The sequence below is a fragment of the Podarcis raffonei genome, chromosome W, assembly GCF_027172205.1.
Source record: "Podarcis raffonei isolate rPodRaf1 chromosome W, rPodRaf1.pri, whole genome shotgun sequence".
Taxonomy (NCBI): Eukaryota; Metazoa; Chordata; class Lepidosauria; order Squamata; family Lacertidae; genus Podarcis; species Podarcis raffonei.
The window spans coordinates 29,185,653-29,205,461 of NC_070620.1; the positions used below are offsets into that span (position 1 = coordinate 29,185,653).

Consider the following 19,809-nt stretch of genomic DNA (forward strand, 5'->3'; position numbering starts at 1 on the left):
AAAAAAATTAAAACAGAACTCCACTCTGGACTTGTGTAGGCCTTTTCGTCTCCTGAAGATGTTCTGCAAGGCAGCAGAGGTTTAGGATCAGAGTTTTCCTTCTCCTAGATGGGCTACCTTCCCAGGTTGACAAGCCCCATCTGACCCTCACTTCCCTCTACAGCACATGCAGAAATTGCCTTCTTGACCATTGGACCTACTATTTGTCTTGTCCGCGCAATCTGTTGCAGCCTGTCTTTGCATGCAAGGGAAGTCCCTTACTCACTCTGGGTTTGAGACCCATCAGCTACCCTTACCTCATTCAGCTGGCCAGTGAAAGCCAGCTCCGTATTGCTCTCCTTTACTTTGGATCACATCAGCACTTTACATTCTTGGCACAATTTGAATTCCAACAGATATTGGGGAAGTTGAAGTCTCCCATGACTACTATACCTCTCTACCTCTCTTTTAAATTGGAACCAGTGAAGGCAGTGAATGTCCTGTGTGAGTGTCTGGAGGCGGCTGGAGGATGGATGGCGGCTAACAGATTAAGGTTGAATCCTGACAAGACAGAAGTACTGTTTGGGGGAGGCAAGGAGCAGGCGGGTGTGGGGGACTTTCTGGTCTTGAACAGGGTAACCGTGCCCCTGAAGGACTAGGTGCGCAGCCTGGGAGTCTTTTACTTTTTCATCCTTAACCTCCCATGCCAATAATGTTCCATACATTCTTGAGATCACCTTGTTCTTATTTTGTAATAACTCTGTCTACTAATGAGATTTCATTTTTAAAACCGTTTTTCTTGTCTGCCTTAAACACTTCATTAAGTTGGTGATACTGAATCCACCCCTTTAGGTGATGTCTTATTTCCTCGTACTCTTTTAATATCAAATTACTATCTTTTTCTTTTAGTAAATCCTTATATGTAGCCCAATTTAATTCCATGTTTTTCTTTTTTACCGTTATCGCTCCTAAGGGTGAAATCCACCAGGGTGTCTTAATGAAGTTAAAGGGAACCAGTCAGAAGGCCTTCTCAGTAGGTGATGCCTTCCTGTAGAATGTCCCTTCAGATGTCAAGGAGATAAAGATCTACACAACTTCTAGAAGACATCTGAAGGCAGCCCTGTATCAGGAAGCTTTTAGTGTTTTATTATGTTTTTATATATGCTGTAAGCCACCCAGAGTGACTGGGCAGGGTATAAATAATAAAATTATTATTATTATTATTATTATTATTATTATTATTATTATTATTATTTGTTTGGTAATCTGCTCTAGTCATCCAAGTCTTCAGTCTGGCATGGTGGTCTATAGCAGACACCCAAAATAAGGTCACTGTAGTTTCTCTCTCCTACAAGTTTTACCCATATACTCTCCTGATCAGGTTTGTGAGAGTCTTAGCAAACACATTTTTGCAAACCACTGTGAGATGCAGCTCAATCTCTTGCCAGAAGTCCTTGCTTAAGAAAGTGGAGACCATGATCCAAGAAGCCAAACCCTTCCTGATGACACCACCTGTGCAGCCAGTGGTTTACCTCCAGTATTTCCCTCTCTCTTCCTGGGCCACAACCTTCAACAGGAAGGAGTGATGAAAAGACCACCTGTGCCCCAAGGCTCTTCAGCTTCCTGCCCAGAGTCTCATAGTCCTATGCTATACATTGAAGGCTTTGTGTGGCATTATTTATTTGTACCCACATGAACCAGAAGGAAGGGGTAGTGGTCAGTGGGCTGTATAAGACTTGGCAACTTCTCTATCACATCATGAATCACTACACCTGGAAAACAGCACCCCCCCCCCAGGACATACCTCCACACACTGCTGACTCTGTCCCCCTCAGTACCACCATCACACATCTCAGTGGCAGGAAGCATTCTGTACACTGTACCATCCACAGCCAACTTGGTGCGTTTTGAATTCTGCAACTGCTGTACTTGATCCACTGGCTCAGAATCAGAAAATAGACTTCTAGCAGGGTAGGAGTTTAATGCCTCTAATCTGGGTTATCAGCATACTCATCCATGATCACCAGCCTTAGATCTGAAGGGGTTAGTTCAAGAATGGAAAAAGACTCCTCCAAGTCACTTTGGTGCTGCTAACACAGTGGTTTGGCTTAATCCCCAGAGGCGCACACCCTTGTCTCTCCAGACCAGGGCTTTTTTTCAGCCAGAACTGAGTTCCACCACCTCTTCATAGCATACTGGCAGCTGTATAGCGTCACGGCACCCAGAGCTGCGTGTCAGAGGCTTTGGGCTGCATCCTGCCACTCGTGGCTTTGTGTCGGAGGCTGTGGGGCAGCACGTCAGAGGCGACTTTGTAATGTGGCAGTGGGGCAGAGAAGTGTGCCCCCCAAAAAGTGTTTTCTCCCTAAAAAAAGGCTTAGCAACTTTGGCTCCCCCCTAAAATAAGCTCAACAATTTAGTATTGTCCATCAAAAAAAGTGGGAGTTCCTGCACCTCTTTTTCTAGAAAAAAAGCACTGTTCAAGACAGACTGATGCCAACAACAACATCATAGGGTCAGTCTCCTAAAAAATTCCTGTGTTTTGGTGCTCTCAAACATAATCTCTTATACACTTCTAAACTAACATGTGATTTCTACTTCACCAATCACAGGATTATAGAAAACTTTCCCACAACTATTGCAACCCACTGACATCAATCTCGACCAGTGGTTTCAAAAACTGTGTGTCGTGACACCCTGGGGTGCCTTGGATGATGGTCAGGGGTGCAGCGAGCAACATGGGCCTCTGTCCCTCTTTCCTTCACTCCCTCGCATCTCTGCCTCCCAATGGCTTGCACAGCTGTTTGTTGCAGCAGCCCTGGCTACAAGCTCCCCAGGCGAGTGGTGCCTTTGGGGCTGGTCAGGGGGTGCTGGTTGCCAGGAGCTGAGGCAGCCTCGGAGTAAGCAAGCAGACTCAAGGGGCCCAGCCAGTCAGTCCACCAGCTCTTGCTGTTGGGAATGGACAGTGTGAGGAGACACTTCTCTTTGGGGCAGGGGGCACAGCTCAGACCAGGGACTGCAGCAGCTACCTGGAGGACTCCCAATGAGAGGGAAGAGGAGAGGAGGCTGAGGGAACACTCCATGAGGGAGGGTGTTTGAAAAAGGGTGAGAGGCTGCCAGTTCTGCAGGTAAGGGGAAATGTAACTGGGCTCCTGAGCCCCACAGGGGTGCCACAGAAAGAATGTAGTTGGTCAAGGGATCCATGGACTCAAAAAGGTTGAAAACCTGTTCTAGACCAGTGAGAGAGCCCACCCCAAACTCCTCCTTTTAACAATGTCTTCATTAATCATTTATCAATGTCTTTTGGTTAATCACTCTGTTTATCATTTGTCTATCAACATCTGCTTTCCATTATCTGTGATTAATACATCAGTCCTATTGACCTAAGGTTAAATGCAAGTTCTGTTATGCCTAGCATTCTTTTATCCATTGTCACAGTGATTATATGCTTACATGTGATGGTTTGTGTATGCTATTCGCAATAAGCACCCTCTGCTCACTCAGAGAGGTATTTACAGTTCTTTATTTTGCATATGTAAAAGCAGCACAGTACAATCATGCATCCGAATCGTCTGGTTCAGATTCGGGGAGTGGTCTTGTCCTGCTTCTCCTCCAACAGAAGAGGCGGCTGTCTCTGATCCCTGAGCTCCCTGTGCGGTGCTGGGGCTCTGCTTCAGCACCGGAGAGCCTTGCCTCCTCCTGGCTCTCCCCCTCTTCCCCTTCACCGTTTCCTTCTGACTGTTCCCCCTCTGACTCTTTTCTTCCCCCTGACTCCAAGGCGTCCCTTGGCAGTCCCGTGACATTACATTCCGTCAGAGTTAGTTCTCTCAGTGTACCAGGACACTGGGCACACATAACTTCTTGGTTAAAAATAATGCTTTTTCTCTGTTAGAATAGGTTAGTCAAAGTTCATACACAGATGATAAAACTAATACAGCATATGGAGTCCTAAAGGCTCAAAATGGATCCTGACAAGATGAAGGAAAATGGAAATTTCTCCTTCATGTAAACTATATCTTAGTGTTACATTTGAAGCAGGCATTTGAGCAGAACCTGGGTCTCAATTTAAGTTTGAGAATAATTTAAGTGTTCTTTGTGACAAATTACGTTGTAAGACCATAATCATTCCCATAGCCTTGGGACTCCAAGTCAGTGAGGAAATAACACTGAGCTTAATTACATTTTATTCTGTTCTTTTCTGCCCGCCCCGCCCCCCCCCCCATCTTGAGCTTTCAGAATAGTGTGTACTACACATTTAAATAAGTAGCTAATGGTTTAAACCTGTCATGGACTGTCTGGATGCGGGGGAGTGGTGGGAGGTGCCAGCTGGAGAACCCCCAAGGGATCCTCCAGGGGAAGAAGGCTCAGAGCCAGGGGACTGATGGTGGGATGCTGAAGAGTGGTCAGAGGAAGAAGAGGGAGCGGACTGGGAGTAGGTGGTGTTGGAAGCTGAAGAGGTAACAGGGTTTAGTGAACAGGAAGAAGCTGGGGCAGAAAGTCATAATTCAGAGGCTGGAGAGGAAGGGGGCCAGTAGACCAAGAAGAGGCAGGCTGCTGAAGGACTAAGGAGTGTCTCCCTTCTATGACCAGCTCCGCTCCCCCCGGCCTCCCAGAACATGCAGAGAAATGAAAAGAGCAGAGGAGAGATTGGTTGCGTGCAGACGTAGTCTCCGACTGCTTGGAAAAACCCCTGGAGAGGAGAGACCATAGGCAGCTGTGGGAGGGCAGGGACCTTCAGTCCTTGCAACTTCTGCATTGGGCCAAGACCTACTGGGAAGAGTTGCTGGGATCACTAGGCCTGCACTGTTTTTGTTTCTTTGAATAAAGAGTTAACTTCACTGACACCAGTGTTTTTTTATTGCTGACCTTCACATGACTGGCTCCTGACAAAACCCTTGGCTTTCTTAATATTTTTGAAGGACTAAATCTGAGCCCATGTCGGACTATGGAGATGAATTTGTCACTTGCAGCCAACTGGCGTATGACTACCACATTGAAAAGCCCCACAAGGTAACTTGCTTGTTGATCTATCTTACTGTCTTCTTCCATGCTTGAAACATGGCTATGTGGACGGTTCTGGATTATAGTTATAGAGAAGTATCAAATCACATCTGTCCTCTAGAACAGAAGCAGTTTTCCTTCTTCAGATGAGGATGAAAACAAAATGAAAGCTGGTAGAGAGAGCAGGAAAGGGCAAGTGGACGTGTGCCTTGAGAAGAAATTCAGTGCCCCAGAGCAAGAGCCATTGACTACTCCAGACCTCATACATCATACAGCAGCTCGTGAAGGCCACATCGTCAAGGGAAATGCAGTGGTATGCTCAAATTTCACAGGGATATGTGCTGGCAATGGAAGCTGTTCCAGGTGCACAGATCCAGTTCTGCCCAGTACATCAGCATCTGCCAGTCCTTCAGGGTCAGCACCTGCTGTCAAAGAATCCACTATTCAGCCAGGGAAGAGCTCTGCAGAATATGGGCAGGTTAAAACAGCTAGAGAAAGTCCCAAGGGAAGCATCAAGCCAAGCATGCACAGTAAAAAACCACTGCTGGCAAAACTGGCAAGATCTACTCCTGCTCTGGTCCCACCCAACGAAATCCAACATATGCCAGCCCCAACCTTAGTGACAGAGAAACATGGCCTATCAGAGAAAGTCCAAAGAGCAGCTGAACTTGCTCAGTGCACACAGGACAGTCTTGCTGAGTCGCGCAGTTACAGGGAAATTGTTGGCGAGGTGGATGTTCCCCAGGAAAGGACATCACAATTAGTAAATGCTCAGCAACTAACTACTAGAAATAAGAACAATTTTGCCTGCCAAAAACGTCAGCTCTATAGGCAGACAAACCCCAAAGAGAGAGAGAATTGTCAGTGTACTCACGGAGAAACTCAGGAGGCTCAGCCAGCCAAAAAACCCAAGGCGGCAGAGCTAAGACCTGTGCAGTCTGCCAGTATGGTGGGGGTGGAAAATCAGAAGGAAAGTTCTGCTGGAGCTAGTAAAACCAGTCATTTGACCTTTCCAGATCCCTCCTCTAGCCCATGTGACGAGGATGTGGCTTTGAAAAAGAGAGAGCCCCAATTGAATGAGAACAAAGATGGTGACGGCTTCTTTCTTACACAGTTGGATCCAGTGGACATGGAACTGTGTTCACAAATAGAAGATGGCAGTTACCTCTCAAACATGGAAGTCAATATATCTGCAAGCCCACTGCAGGGTAGTAATGATGACTTGCAGTTCAAGACCCCGATGCTGAGCAGCATTCTCCAGCCTCGGATTTCAAACAACACCCCTCAGTTGCTGAATGTGCAAAATAACCATATTGTCATGGCGCTGCCCACCCCCAGAGTTGGTTCTTGGAACAAAGTGCACCAACCCTTTGCACAAGCAAACATTGTGAATGCCCAGCAGAGACACCATGGGATTTTCACCAGAGAGGTGCTGAAGTGGAACTATGACATGTTTGCAAACTTTAAACTGTTTGGGCCACCAAGCCATCTCCTTCAGTCTATTGTTGCCCCTGTCACAGCCAAGTTTGAGGATTACAATGACTACTTCAATACTTTCTTCCCCTTAATGATGCTAAATGCATTTGAAACGGTAAGCTGGCAACAGACCATCTCATTTTTCTCTTTCCTCCTCAAAGGAAATCCTCCCACTAGCTGCAATTAAACTCTCTCTCTCTCTCTCTCTCTCTCTCTCTCTCTCTCTCTCTCTCTCTCTCTCTCTTTCAAAAGTTGACACATGTTTCCAAATACACATCCATTTTGTGTTCAACTTCCCCGCCCCCCTCCATGGTTTCCCCCGTAATTTTTAAATTTGCTGCATATTATCAATATTCTATACCTTGTCTTTTCCACACTGTACTCAACAACAAGTATTCAGTTGCTGTTCTTCATTCAAATCCTACCTACGTTTTAACATGTTTACAATAATTCTTTAAATATTCAACCAAAGGTTTCCACTCCTCCTTAAAACCTACCTCTTCTTGATCTCTAATTTCCATAGTTAAGTTTGCCAATTCGGCATATTCTGTCAGTTTAAACTGCCACTCTTCTTTAGTAGGTGTCTCCTGATTTCGCCATTTTTGTGCATAGAGTACTCTTGCTGCTGTTGTAGCATACAATTGGGTCGTCTGTCTTCTTGAAACATCTGACCCAGTTATCCCTAAGAGAAATGCCTTGGAGTTTTTTGGGAGCATCACCTTATGTAATTTTTTAACCTCATTATAAACCAGCTCCCAAAAACTCTTAGCCACTTTACATGTCCACCACATATGGTAAAAAGTGTCTTCTGCTTCTTTACATTTCCAACATAAGCCTGACTCTGATTTGTACATTTTTGCTAGCTTACTCGGTGCCAAGTACCATCTGTGAGTCATTTTCATAAAGTTTTCTTTCAAAACATAACACACTGAGAATTTTATATTCAATTTCTACAGTTTTTCCTATGCCTTCATCTCTATATTGTGCCCACATCGCTAGTTCAGTGGATCATAGCAGATTTATCTATTTCAATCTTTAGTTTCTCATCCTAAAAGCCTCTTATACATCTTTGAAATTAGTTTTTCTCTGTTCTCTAATAACTCTTTTTCAAACTGAGAGCTTTGATTAATAAACCCATGCTTCTTACCTTGTTTAAATACTTCAATCAGTTGATAGTATTGCAACTAATTGATCAACCAATCCTTTTTATCCTCTAACTTCTTAAGCAGCCATAGGCAAACTCGGCCCTCCAGATGTTTTGGGACTACAATTCCCATCATCCCTAGCTAACAGGACCAGTGGGCAGGGATGATGGGAGTTGTAGTCCCAAAACAGCTGGAGGGCCGAGTTTGCCTATGCCTGTTCTTAAGCATCACACCCTCTTCTGTGAGGTCCAGTAGGTCCCTATAGGTCACCCATTTCTTTTCCATGTTTTGTTTTTTTCTGTGAAATTGCTTTTTTAATTACATTTTTCAAAAATATTTTGACAAAAATACAGATCCAATATTTTCAAACAAATACCGTATTTTTCGCCCCATAGGACGCACCGCCCTATAGGACGCACCTAGGTTTTTTTTGGGGGGGGAATAAAGGGGGAAAAAAATTCCCCCCCAGGCACAGGGCTGGCGCGGGGGAAACCCGAGCTTCCCCCGACCCCAGCCCCCAGAACAGCCTGCTATCCGCAAGCCTAGGGAGCCGCGCCAGTCTGTTTGGTTTAAGTTAATCCTGCTAATGAACTTACATGTGTACAATAACATTTCCAGTAAGTCTTTATACTTCTCTCAGACTCTATATAAGTTCTTCCTGAGTACATGATTTGAGAACTTTTTATATATCGTCGCTTTACCATACTGTAAACATACGTCCCAGCTAAATTTATTACCGTATCCTTCTAGATCTAGCAATTGTGTATTATCAATACAATCAAAAGTCTGGCATTGCAAAGCCACCTCTATCTTTAGTATCCATCAAAATGTTATGCTTTATTCTTGGCTTTCTCCCCGCCAGACAAATATTGAAATATCTCTTTGCCATTCCTTAAAGCAGCTTGTGTTATTTATTATTGGTATTGTTTGGAATAAGAATAACATCTTAGGTAAAATATTCATCTTTATGGCTGAATCCTTCCTAAAAATGAAAGTTTCGTCCTCCCCAATTAAACTTAAGCCACACCTGCACATACATTTAAATCAGTATTGTACCACTTTAAACAGTCTTGGCTTCCCCCAAAGCATCTTGGGAACTGTAGTTCATTAACGGTGTCAAGAAGAGGCTCCTATTGCTTGATTGTTAAACCACTCTAGAAATTGTAGCTCTGTGTGAGAGGAAAAGGGCTCTCCTAACAACTCTCAGCATCCTTGACAAACTCCATTTCCCAGGATGCCTATGTCAGGGACATGGCTGAATTGAATGCCGGGGAAGAGTCCGACTCTGGAGACCAAAGATCGCAGACAGAGCAGGAGGAGGTGGGCTTGACCCCCTTTCATCAAGAGTTCCCTGACTCAGCTAGAGAAAGGGGAGGGGGAGAGATAGACGGCAGTGGGAGGGTTGCTAAGCAACCAGCAGAAAGGCAGCGGACAGGGAGTTCTTCTTTTGAGAGCTGAAAAGGTTAGAATGCAACGGAAGTGCAAAAGGGGAAAGGCTGGACTTTGGCATCCTTCTTGGTGTGACAAGGGCGGAGACTTAGAGTGACTAACTTGTTTCAAGAGTGTCAGGCTGGGAGCTGCACTCTGGATGTAATTTATTATAAATGTACCATAAAACTGACAGGGAGTCATTAAATCTTATCAAGGCTTGCTTGCCTGTCTGAGACCATTACAGCCTATGCGGGAAGGAGCCATGGCTGTTTAAAGTGGTATAGCAGTGCTTTAAAATGTAGGGTGTGGATGTTGTCTTAGGACAGGAGGTGGGGGAACATCTGTGACCCTCCAGATGTTACTCAACTACAACTCCCATCAGCCCTAGTATATGGCCAGTGGCACCAGGGATGGATGGATGGATGGGCATTGTAGTCCAGCAATATCTGGAAGGCCAAAAGTTAAATTAATAATAATAATAATAATAATAATAATAATAATAATAATAATAATAATAAAATAATAATTACCACCCCACCACTCTGGGCGGCTTCCAACAAAATATTAAAAATACAATACAACATCAGACATTAAAAACTTCCCTAAACAGATTCCCCACACCAGCCTTTGAAAGGCGTGTCTCGTTCATGCAAAAGGGATTTTTGTAAGCCTAACTGTTGCACTAGTGTAGTAGTGGACTCTAGGGTTTTTTGGCAAGGGGGAGCGGGGTTAAAAGTGTCCCATTTGGGTTTTTTTTGGATGGGGCAGGTGTTGAATGTTTTTATTTAGTTTTACAAATGTACGCGTCAAAATTATGCTAATACATCAATAGACATTTTTTTAAGCAATACAGTCCTCCCTCCCAATCCCACTGAGCAAGAGCATGTGTATTTAACAAAATACATTGCATCACAATTGTCCATGAGTAGATGGAGGCTGCTAATTCGATGGATTCCCAAACAGGAAAGTAATAACAGAACATCATATGTCCATAAAATGGTTGGAGTCTTATGTTCAATATAGAGCTTTCATATATTTGGTAAGTTTCTTCATTAATATCACTGTCCATATCTTTTGTCCTCATAAGAAAAGTTGCAAGTTTGCTAAGTTTTGTGCCACCAGTTGTTGGGCTGCTGCAAGCAGGGATTTTATTATTTCCTTAGACTGTAACTCCTTTTGCTCTCTGTGAAAATCAGTCAATAAAGTTAACTGTGGTGAGCCACAGACTCTCTGGGCCCCATTTATGAGCAGGGAATCCTGCCCAATGGTTGTAGCAGCCCACATGTGGTGGAAGAGCAGTCTCTTAAGCCTATGCTTCCATTTCCCTGCAGATGGCACAGGAGTGGCTAGAGAACCAGAAATCAAAAGAGCAAAGGCCTTTTGAGTTGAATTTGCTGAACTTCAATGCAGACACAAATGAAGCAGATTTTACAAGTGAGTGAGTGAGTGAGTGAGTGAGAATTTCACTGCATATAAACAAATGGGAAGTAGAAATGCACTCCTGTTTTTAATGGTGGTTGTAGTAGATAACAGAAGTGCTTGTGTTAACACTAGACTGTTGGGGTGAGCAGTCAAGGGCTATTATACTTTATTCTGCCTGTATCTTTTTTGCTTTTCTGCCCAACACAGAATGTTGATGTGTATTTTAGCCTGTTTTCAGTTTCTCGTTGATTTGATTTTTAAAAAATGTTTTAATCTTTTGGTAAACTGCTTTGAAGTTGTGAAAAACCAAACAAGCGGTGTATAAATTTTATGAAATAAAATAAACCAATATCTGTGACAAACAAACTGATATCCAGGTGCTGCAAATGATTAAATGAATAATGAATAAAAATCAATTTTATTTGATTAAAAAGAAAAAAAACGAGGATTGAGGCAAGGTGTGCCTGCTTTATCTCAGTACCCAGAATGCTTTCTCTCTCCAAAATGGACCTCAGCAGGTCTCACCAATGAAAAAGCTCATACAACTAAATTGAGTGAATTATTTATTAGAATGTGTGACTGGGTAACCAAAAACATCTGGAATTCAAAGTTCAGCTGTAGCAACTTGTGCTCGACATGCCTACTGTTTAATTAAGAGCTTTTGGTAACAACGTAGTTGTATCTGTATGTGGCTAAATGCTTGCATATTTTTGTTCTGCGTTCAAATTACTTCTCCAGTTAACATCTCAAGAAGCAATTTAGAGAAACAGCTGCACCCAAAGGAATGTGACTTGGTGTTCTTAATATTGTCTGAAAAGCAAAGCTTCTATAGCAAAGAAGGCAAGGCAGAGAGCTGTCCATTACGCCATGTGGGCTATGTGACTCGGTTTTATACTGGTAGGTGTTTTTTTTTAAAAAAAACTAATAAGTAAGTGTACAAAACAATTATGTTAGCCAACCCTTGGTGTCAGTAAGTTATTTGATTTGGGATGGGGGACCCATTTCTGCTATTTCAGCATGAAATTCTGGCTCAGTCCAGGTATTGCACCAAGCTTTGTGGTTAAGAAAGCTTAACTATAGTTTGGCATGAAGTTTTGAGTTGACAAACCATGGTTTATCATCCACTGGCAAGCCAAGAAGCCATGGATTGAGATCAGAAGCCATTGTTTGAAGTGGGGTTACAAGCCACGGTTTTGGGAAATGGAAGCAGGCAAAGAACTCTAAACAATGTACAGTCTGTTAATATGTATGCTAGAAAAGCTCTCAAATCATGATTTGAATGCCACACTGTGGTTTCTGAATTGTACCCCTGTGTATCTCTCTCTCTCTCTCTCTCTCTCTCTCTCTCTCTCTCTCTCTCAGAGATGAAAGAGCAGGATGCCTGTCTCCTGTCTGTCAAGACACAAGGAAATTTGTCCGGTGTTGATAAGAATGTCAGGTGTGTGGTGGTCAGTTCTTTAGTGACAACGGAGCAAATGTTCAAGGCCCTCCTTCTTCTGAACCGAAGCCCTCTAGCCAAAGCCATAATCAGCCCACAAAACTCTGACTTCTGTCTGACAGGCTCAACTGTGGACTTGGAGACTTCTGTAAGTGTTTGTTTTACAAGGCAATATAACCCAGTTCTGACTTGGGGAGGTATAAGATATTTTGCTACCCATTACACAAATCGTATGCCAATGAGCCAGGTGTTAAGCTGAAACTCCCTCAGAGATGGGCAGAGAAGACCAGAGAGAGGCAAGAGAATATTTCTACTCCAGCAGCCAACTTTCCGGAGGTGGAGGCGGGGGATAGGAGGAGAGACAGTTAGCTGTTAAGATTAGCAGCAGATGGAAGCTTTCTCCTGCCATCTCCAGGGAAGCCTTCGGAATTATGGTTCACACACTGCCGCTTTTCAAGTGTTGCCCGTAACATGTGGCCACAAATCTGCATCTCTTGGGAACATGGTCTTTTAGATGTGAGACAAGGGTGGGGACCTCAGTCCCAGGGGCCAATTGCCACCCTCCAGGCCTCTCTGTTGTTGTTTTTTAATAATTTTTATTAATTTTCCAACACAAATAAACAATCATATCAGAATTTCCACAAATTTAACTCTATTTGGACTTCCTTCAGCTTCTCTGACAATCATCCATATTTGCCTCCCAGTTACGCATTTCTTCTGTTTATATTGCCATTAACCTTCCCTCCCACTTCTATTTCTTTCAAACAATATATCTCAACTTTCACAGTGCTTCTTGGAACCCCACTAGCATTGTTTGCACATCACACGTTCTTTTCAGATATTCGACAAATTTCCCCCAGTCCTCGATGAACTTTTGGTCTCGAAGATATCTAATTTTCCCAGTTAATCTGTCCAGTTCTGCATAGTCTGTCAGCTTCAGTCTCCATTCTTCTACCGTCGGTATTTCCTCTTGTTTCCATTTCTGGGCCAGTAGAATTCTTGCTGCTGTAACTGCATATTGGAAAAGTTTACAGTCCTTTCTTCTTATTTCATTTTCTGTAATCCCTAAAAGAAATATCTCTGGTTTCTTTGCAGATGTACATTTTAACATCTTTTTCATTTCATTGTATATCATCTCCCAAAATCCCTTCACTTTCTTACACTCCCACCACATGTGATAAAACGTTCCTTCTGTTTCCTTACATTTCCAACACTTATTACAAATCTTATACATTTTTGCTAATTTTACCGGTGTGATATACCATCTGTAAAACATTTTCATAACATTTTCTTTTAGTGCCATACAAGCAGTGAATCTTAAGTTCTCCTTCCACAGTTTTTCCCCAATCCTCAAACTGTATATTGTAACCAAAATCTTTGGCCCATTGTACCATTACCGATTTAACTTCCTCATCTTTCATATTCCATTCCAACAATATTTTGTACATTTTTGACAGAATTTTAGAATCATTATTTATCACTTCTGTCTGGAACTTTGAGTCTTTTTCTACATAACCCTTTTCTTTGATATCTTTTTTAAACATTTCATTAACCTGAAAATAATGCAACCAGTCATAAACATGTTCTCTAACTTGTTCGTATGGCTTTAGTTTCCATTTTCCTCCTTCTTTGATTATCAATTGATCATATGTAATCCAGTTACCTCTCATATTTATTTTCTTTACACTCATAACCTCTAATGGAGACAACCAGTGTGGAACTCTGGGTTCTAATATGTTTTTGTACCTATCCCATATTTCTATTAGTGAGCTCCGAAATATGTGGTTCCTGAAACCTTTATGAATTTTATTCTTTTCACACCATAAATACGCGTGCCATCCAAATCTGTTGTCAAATCCTTCTAAATCTAATAACTCCCTATTCTCTAATTTTATCCATTCTTTCAACCAGCAAAGACATGCTGCTTCGTAGTATAGTTTCAAGTCCGGCAGGGCGAAGCCTCCTCTTTCCTTTGCATCTGTTAAGAACTTAAATTTAATTCTCGGCTTCTTACCCTGCCAGATATACCTTGAGAGCACTCTTTGCCACTCTTTAAAAATTACTACCCCCTTTATTATGGGGATAGTCTGAAACAAAAATAACATCTTTGGAAGAACACTCATTTTAACCATAGAGGTTCTACCCCAAAAAGATAACTTCAATCTTCCCCACATCTCCAAATCTTTCCTTATTCCATTCCAGACCGGTGTATAATTATTCTGAAACAAATCAATATTTTTAGGAGTTAACCAAATTCCTAAATATTTTACCTTTTTCACCACCTCTATCTCTATTCTTTGTTGCATTATTTCTATCATACTTTGATCCATATTTTTAGCAATTATTTTAGTTCTTGTTTAGTCTGAACCCTGCCACATTTCCAAATTTCTCAATCTCTTCCAATACTTCTTTTACACTTTCTAATGGTTCTTCAATCGTAATTACTAGATCATCTGCAAAGGCTTTCACTTTGTATTCATTCTGACCAACTGTTACCCCTTTTATTAATTCATTTTGTCTCATCGACCTCAAAAAAACCTCTAGGACCATTATAAATAGCAGTGGTGAGAGTGGACATCCCTGTCTAGTTCCTTTTGTTATTTTGACATCTTCTGTAATCACATTATTAACAATTAATTTTGCTTTCTGCTCTGTATAAATTGCCTTTATCCCATTAAAAAACTCTATCCCCACATCCATATATTCCAAGTTCTTCAACATAAAATCCCAAGCAATATTGTCAAAGGCCTTTTCCGCATCTACAAACATTAATATAGCTTGTTTCTCATTCCTGGCAGTTAGATACTCCAAAATATTAATTACATTTCTTATATTATCTTTCATCTGCCTGCCTGGAAGGAAACCCGCTTGATCTTTGTGAATAATTTCTTGCAATATCTTTTGCAATCTGTTCGCTAAAATCCATCTTATAGTCTGTATTAAGCAGTGAAATAGGCCTGTAATTTTTAACTTGTGTTAAATCTGAGTCCTGTTTAGGGATAAGTGTAATAAATGCTTCTTTCCACATTTCAGGGATGTCTCTTTCTTTTAAAATATTGTTCATGACTTCTTTCAATGGTGTCATTAAAGCATCTCTCAGTTCTTTATAGTAGCCTGGTGTGAATCCATCTGGTCCAGGGGCTTTCCCCCTTTTCCTTTATGGCCTCTTTTATCTCCTCGTTTCCTATTGGGGCATTCAGTTGGTCTTTCTTTTCTGCCGGGATCTTCTGCACCTTTTTTTCTTTCAAGAATCGTTCTATTTTCCTCATATTATTTCTTTCTCTGTTTTTATATAGTTGTCTATAAAAGTCCAAAAATCCTTTTCTAATTCCTTTCGGATTGTCAACCTCTTCTCCGTTTACAATAATTTTATTAATTGTATTTTGCTCTTTTCTCTTTTTGGTTTGCCACGCAAGCCATTTACCAGATTTGTTCGCAAATTCAAAGTTTTTTTGTCTTAACCTTTTAATATTCCGTTCTATTTCTTTATGATCATTGCAAATTGTGTTTGTAAAGTCTTAATCTCTTGTTTTATTTTTAAATTATTTGGTTTTTTAATTACCGTATTTTTCGTCCCATAGGACGCTCCGTCCCATAGGACGCACCTAGTTTTTTGGGGGGGAAATAAAGGAAATTTCCCCCCCTTTATTTCCCCCCCCCCAAAAGCAGGTCGGGGAAACCGAACCAGGTCGAGGAACAGCGGGATGGTGGCGCTGCGCCTCCCTGCTGTCCCCCGAGCTTGTGGGGCTGGCCGATGTCTGCCCGGCGCGAGGGGCGCCCTGCTTCAGGGCGCCCCGCCCGCCGGGCGGCAGGCTGCTATCCGCAGCGTGGGGAGCCCTGCGGGGAACTGCGGATGTCTGCCCGGCGTGAGGGGCGCTCTGCTAGGCTGCGGATGTGTTCCCGAAGCACCGGGCGCTCTGCTTTCAGGGTGCCCGACGCTCCGAGAAGCAGGCTGCTATCCGCAGCCTAGACAGCCCTGCGGGACCGACCCCTCTCGCTCTCCAAGCTTCAGCGAAAGCCTGCATTCGCCCCATAGGACGCACCCAGATTTCCCCTTCATTTTTGGAGGGGGAAAAGTGCGTCCTATAGGGCGAAAAATACGGTAATTTTTGTTCATTGTCCATAATCTGCTTTAGGATTTCTTTTTCCCCTTTTTCTCTATTCTTATTCTTCAAAGAATTCTGTTGGATAAAGAAACCTCTCATCACTGCCTTGCTTGCATCCCATACTACACTCATCTTCGTTCCTTTATTGCTGTTGTCCACAAAATACTCAGTTAGTTTCTTTTGTGCTTTTTCAACAATTTTTTGATCGTCGAAGAGGTAATCATTGATTCTCCATCTAAAGGTTCTTTCCTCGAATCATTTCAATTCCATTTTTATTGGATTATGGTCTGAAATTATTCTTGGTTGGATCTCAATTTGAAGAATTCTTGGAGTTAAATCATTCGACACCCATATTTGATCTATTCTTGACATTGACTGATTCGGTTCAGAGAAATAAGTGAATTGTTTTTCCAATGGATATCTGAGTCTCCAAATATCGATCAAATTATAATTCTTTACAATTCTTTTATAATTATAATTATAATTTCTTTTTTGCGAAAAAAGTCTTAGGCAATTTTCCTTCTTTGCTTGATCCATCTCTTATTCTGTCCATTTCCAATGAGACCACTCCATTCATGTCTCCCATTACTATGATTTTCTGGTCCATATATTCAAATAGTTTTTCTTCTAAAGATTTATAAAAATCTGTCTTGTTTCCATTAGGTGCATAGATCCCGACAATTATCAAATTTTCGCCCTGCCATTTGATCCGTACTGCAATCATCCTTCCTTCTTCATCTTTGAAGACTTGTTGTGATTCAATTTTACTTTTGATATATAGAACTACCCCTCTTTTTTCTCTTTATCTGAAGATGCAAATTCGTTTCCTAATCTTTTGTTAATCAAAATTTTCCTATGTTTCCTTGCGACGTCCAGATTTTTCTTTTTAAAAAATTGTTCAATTTTATCCCGTCCCCCCCCCCTCATTCATCCCATTAATATTCCAATTCCATAACTTTAGTGCCATGGTGATTTCCAATTAAATAAATTTAGTTTGCTTTTTACGCTTTTATAATTTATCTGACTCTTCTTCTTCCTCTTCTTTTTCTTCTTCTACCTTTTCCCCATTCTCTTCTTCTTCCCCCAATTCTAATTCATCCTTGGCACCTGCTCCTTTTTCTGCTCCTTTGACTTCTCCAATTTCTCCATCTTCTACTTTTAGTTCCTTATACCTTCTGAGAAACTTCCCTGTTTCTTCTGGACTCGTCAATCTGCGCTTTTTGGTTTTGTAGAAAAATGAAATTCCCTCCGGAAATTCCCACCTGAATTCAATGTTGTTTTTCTTAAGGACCTGCACCAGTGGTTTATATGAGTCTCTTCGTTTCAATAATCTTATTGGTATATCTTTAAAGATGATTATATAACTTCCATCTATATACAATCTTTTCTCTCTGTTCTTCTGTAATATCAAATTTCTCATTTCCCTGTCCTTAAAGGTGATTAGACAGTCTCCTGGGAATTTTCTTGTTTTTGATGTTCTTACTCTCATTCTAAATGCATTTTGTACTGTTTTAGCTACCTCTTCTATTGGTAATTCCATCCATTGGGCTAATTCCGATATCAGTCTCTCTTCTGTATTTCCAGAATAGCTCTCAACCTCAGATTAACTTCCCTCTGTCGCAATTCATTCATAGCAATCAAATCTTTAATTTCTTCTTGTGATTTATTTAATTCCAACATCTCCACTCTAATCCTCTCTTCCTCTCGCTTCACTTCCTTCATTTCTTGTTTCGTCCTCTTAAATCCTTCCTCCAGCGATTGAGTTCTCTTAGATACCTTTTAATTGTCCTTTAAGTTCATTAACTGTCTCATCAATTTTTTTATCCATTTTCCCAATCTTATTATCTACTGATTCTAGTTTTGATTCTAAATTCTTTTCACTTTGTTTTATTTCGGCAAACATTCTCAAAATTTCTGCTTTAAACTCTGTTTCTTGTTTGGACCCCTTCCTCTCTACTGGTGTCCCCCCATCTGCCCCTTTCTTTTGCTGGTGTGACATCTTTATTAATTATTCCTTATTATTCAAACAATCTTCAAATATTGATTGAACCAATTTTTACACTTTTACACTTTGTCAATTTTCCAATTTCTAATTATATCATATAGTTCAACCGTAGTTTGGGGATGATGAGGATGATGAAGAGTATAAGATCAGAGTAGAAACCGGAACAAAACAAACTAAATCTTCTTGCCACCAATTAGGCTATTCCTCAGAAAAAATTGCTTCCCAGATAAATCCAATACCTCGCCCAAAGGAAAAGGAATTTCCAAAAATTTCCAAAAATCTTCCCACAAGGCTTCCCAGAAATCTTCCCATAAAAAACACTTTCCAAGATTACCGTATTTTTCGCCCTATAGGACGCACTTTTTCCTCTCCAAAAATGAAGGGGAAATGGGTGTGCGTCCTATGGGGCGAATGCAGGCTTTCACTGAAGTCAGGAGAGCGAGAGGGGTCGGTGCGCACCGACCCCTCTCGCTCTCCAGGCTTCAGGAGAGCCCCATCGCCAGCCCCACAAGGTCGGGGGACAGAGGGAGGCGGAACGCCGCCATCCCGCTGTCTCCTGAAGTGGTTTGGAGGCTGACGGCGGGGAGACCCCGCCGCAAGCTCCGGGGACAGCAGGGAGACGCAGCGCGTCTTCCTGCTGTCCCCGGACCTGATCTGAAGGCGGGCGGCGGGGAGAAGAGCGCTTCTCCCCGCTGCCTGCCCCGCAAGCTCCGGGGACAGCAGGGAAACGCAGCACGTCTTCCCGCTGTCCCCGGACCTGATCTGAAGGCGGGCGGCGGGGAGAAGAGCGCTTCTCCCCGCTGCCTGCCCCGCAAGCTCCGAGGACAGCTGGGAGACGCAGCGCGTCTTCCCGCTGTCCCCAGACTTGATCTGAAGGCGGGCGGCGGGGAGAAGAGCGCTTCTCCCCGCTGCCTGCCCCGCAAGCTCCGGGGACAGCTGGGAGACGCAGCACGTCTTCCCGCTGTCCCGGGACCTGATCTGAAGGCGGGCGGCGGGGAGAAGAGCGCTTCTCCTCGCTGCCTGCCCCGCAATCTCTGGGGACAGCAGGGAGACGCAGCGCGTCTTCCCGCTGTCCCCGGACCTGGTCTGAAGGCGGACTGCGGGGAGAAGAGCGCTCCCCACAAGCGCCTGGGGGGGAAATAATTTTTTTTTCTTTATTTCCCCCCCAAAAAAACTTGATGCGTCCTATGGGCCGGTGCGTCCTATGGGGCGAAAAATACAGTATATCCAATTAATCACTGTCAGCGCTGCCCAAGGTCCCAGCTCACACAAGACCAACGCTGCTTCTTTCTCTAGTATAAAAGTCTTTATTGAAGTTCAGTTTCACTTCCAGACGCGCAGCGCGCAACGCTACGTCTATACCTTAGACCGTCGAAGCTCCATCTGAATCTCCTCCCCCCTGACACCAGTTTAAGATTCTAGCCTTACTCCACCTCTTCCTCTGTTCCTTCCTTCTCTGGGTCCGCCTGCTAGTCGGAGTCTCAGCCCTCCTAGACTCCTCTGACGCTGAGTCCCCTGACTCTTCCCCCTCCCTCCTTCGGGCTTTTGGACCTGGCTCCCAATCCGGGTTTTCTGCTGTCCCGCGCTCCTCCACATTTGAACTTGGCGCGCGCGCGCAGCCTCCCACTTTCCTTCTGACCGTTACACTTGTGTCACTGCTCCCTCTTTCGGGGAGGCTAGCTGGACCTGGTCTTCCCTCCGTTTCCCCACTTCCCGATGGGGGCGTGGTTACCCCTGACTCATCTTCTCTCCCCGCTGGAGGAGAGGCTGGTCCTGACTCATGTGACTCTTCCCCCCCACTGTGCTCTG

The 19,809-nt window shown here is 43.0% G+C and overlaps 1 protein-coding gene across 2 annotated transcripts in view; it reads left to right on the forward strand.

Moving 5' to 3' along the window:
* Window positions 1–19,809, forward strand: part of LOC128406134 (probable helicase senataxin) — a 177,508-nt gene that overhangs the window by 113,340 nt on the left and 44,359 nt on the right. For both annotated transcript variants that reach the window (XM_053373158.1, XM_053373157.1), the window contains 4 exons: window positions 4,896–4,986; window positions 10,361–10,463; window positions 11,190–11,348; window positions 11,814–12,037. In XM_053373158.1, coding sequence (XP_053229133.1) covers window positions 4,896–4,986; window positions 10,361–10,463; window positions 11,190–11,348; window positions 11,814–12,037 — 577 coding nt within the window. The remainder of the gene's footprint in view (window positions 1–4,895; window positions 4,987–10,360; window positions 10,464–11,189; window positions 11,349–11,813; window positions 12,038–19,809) is intronic.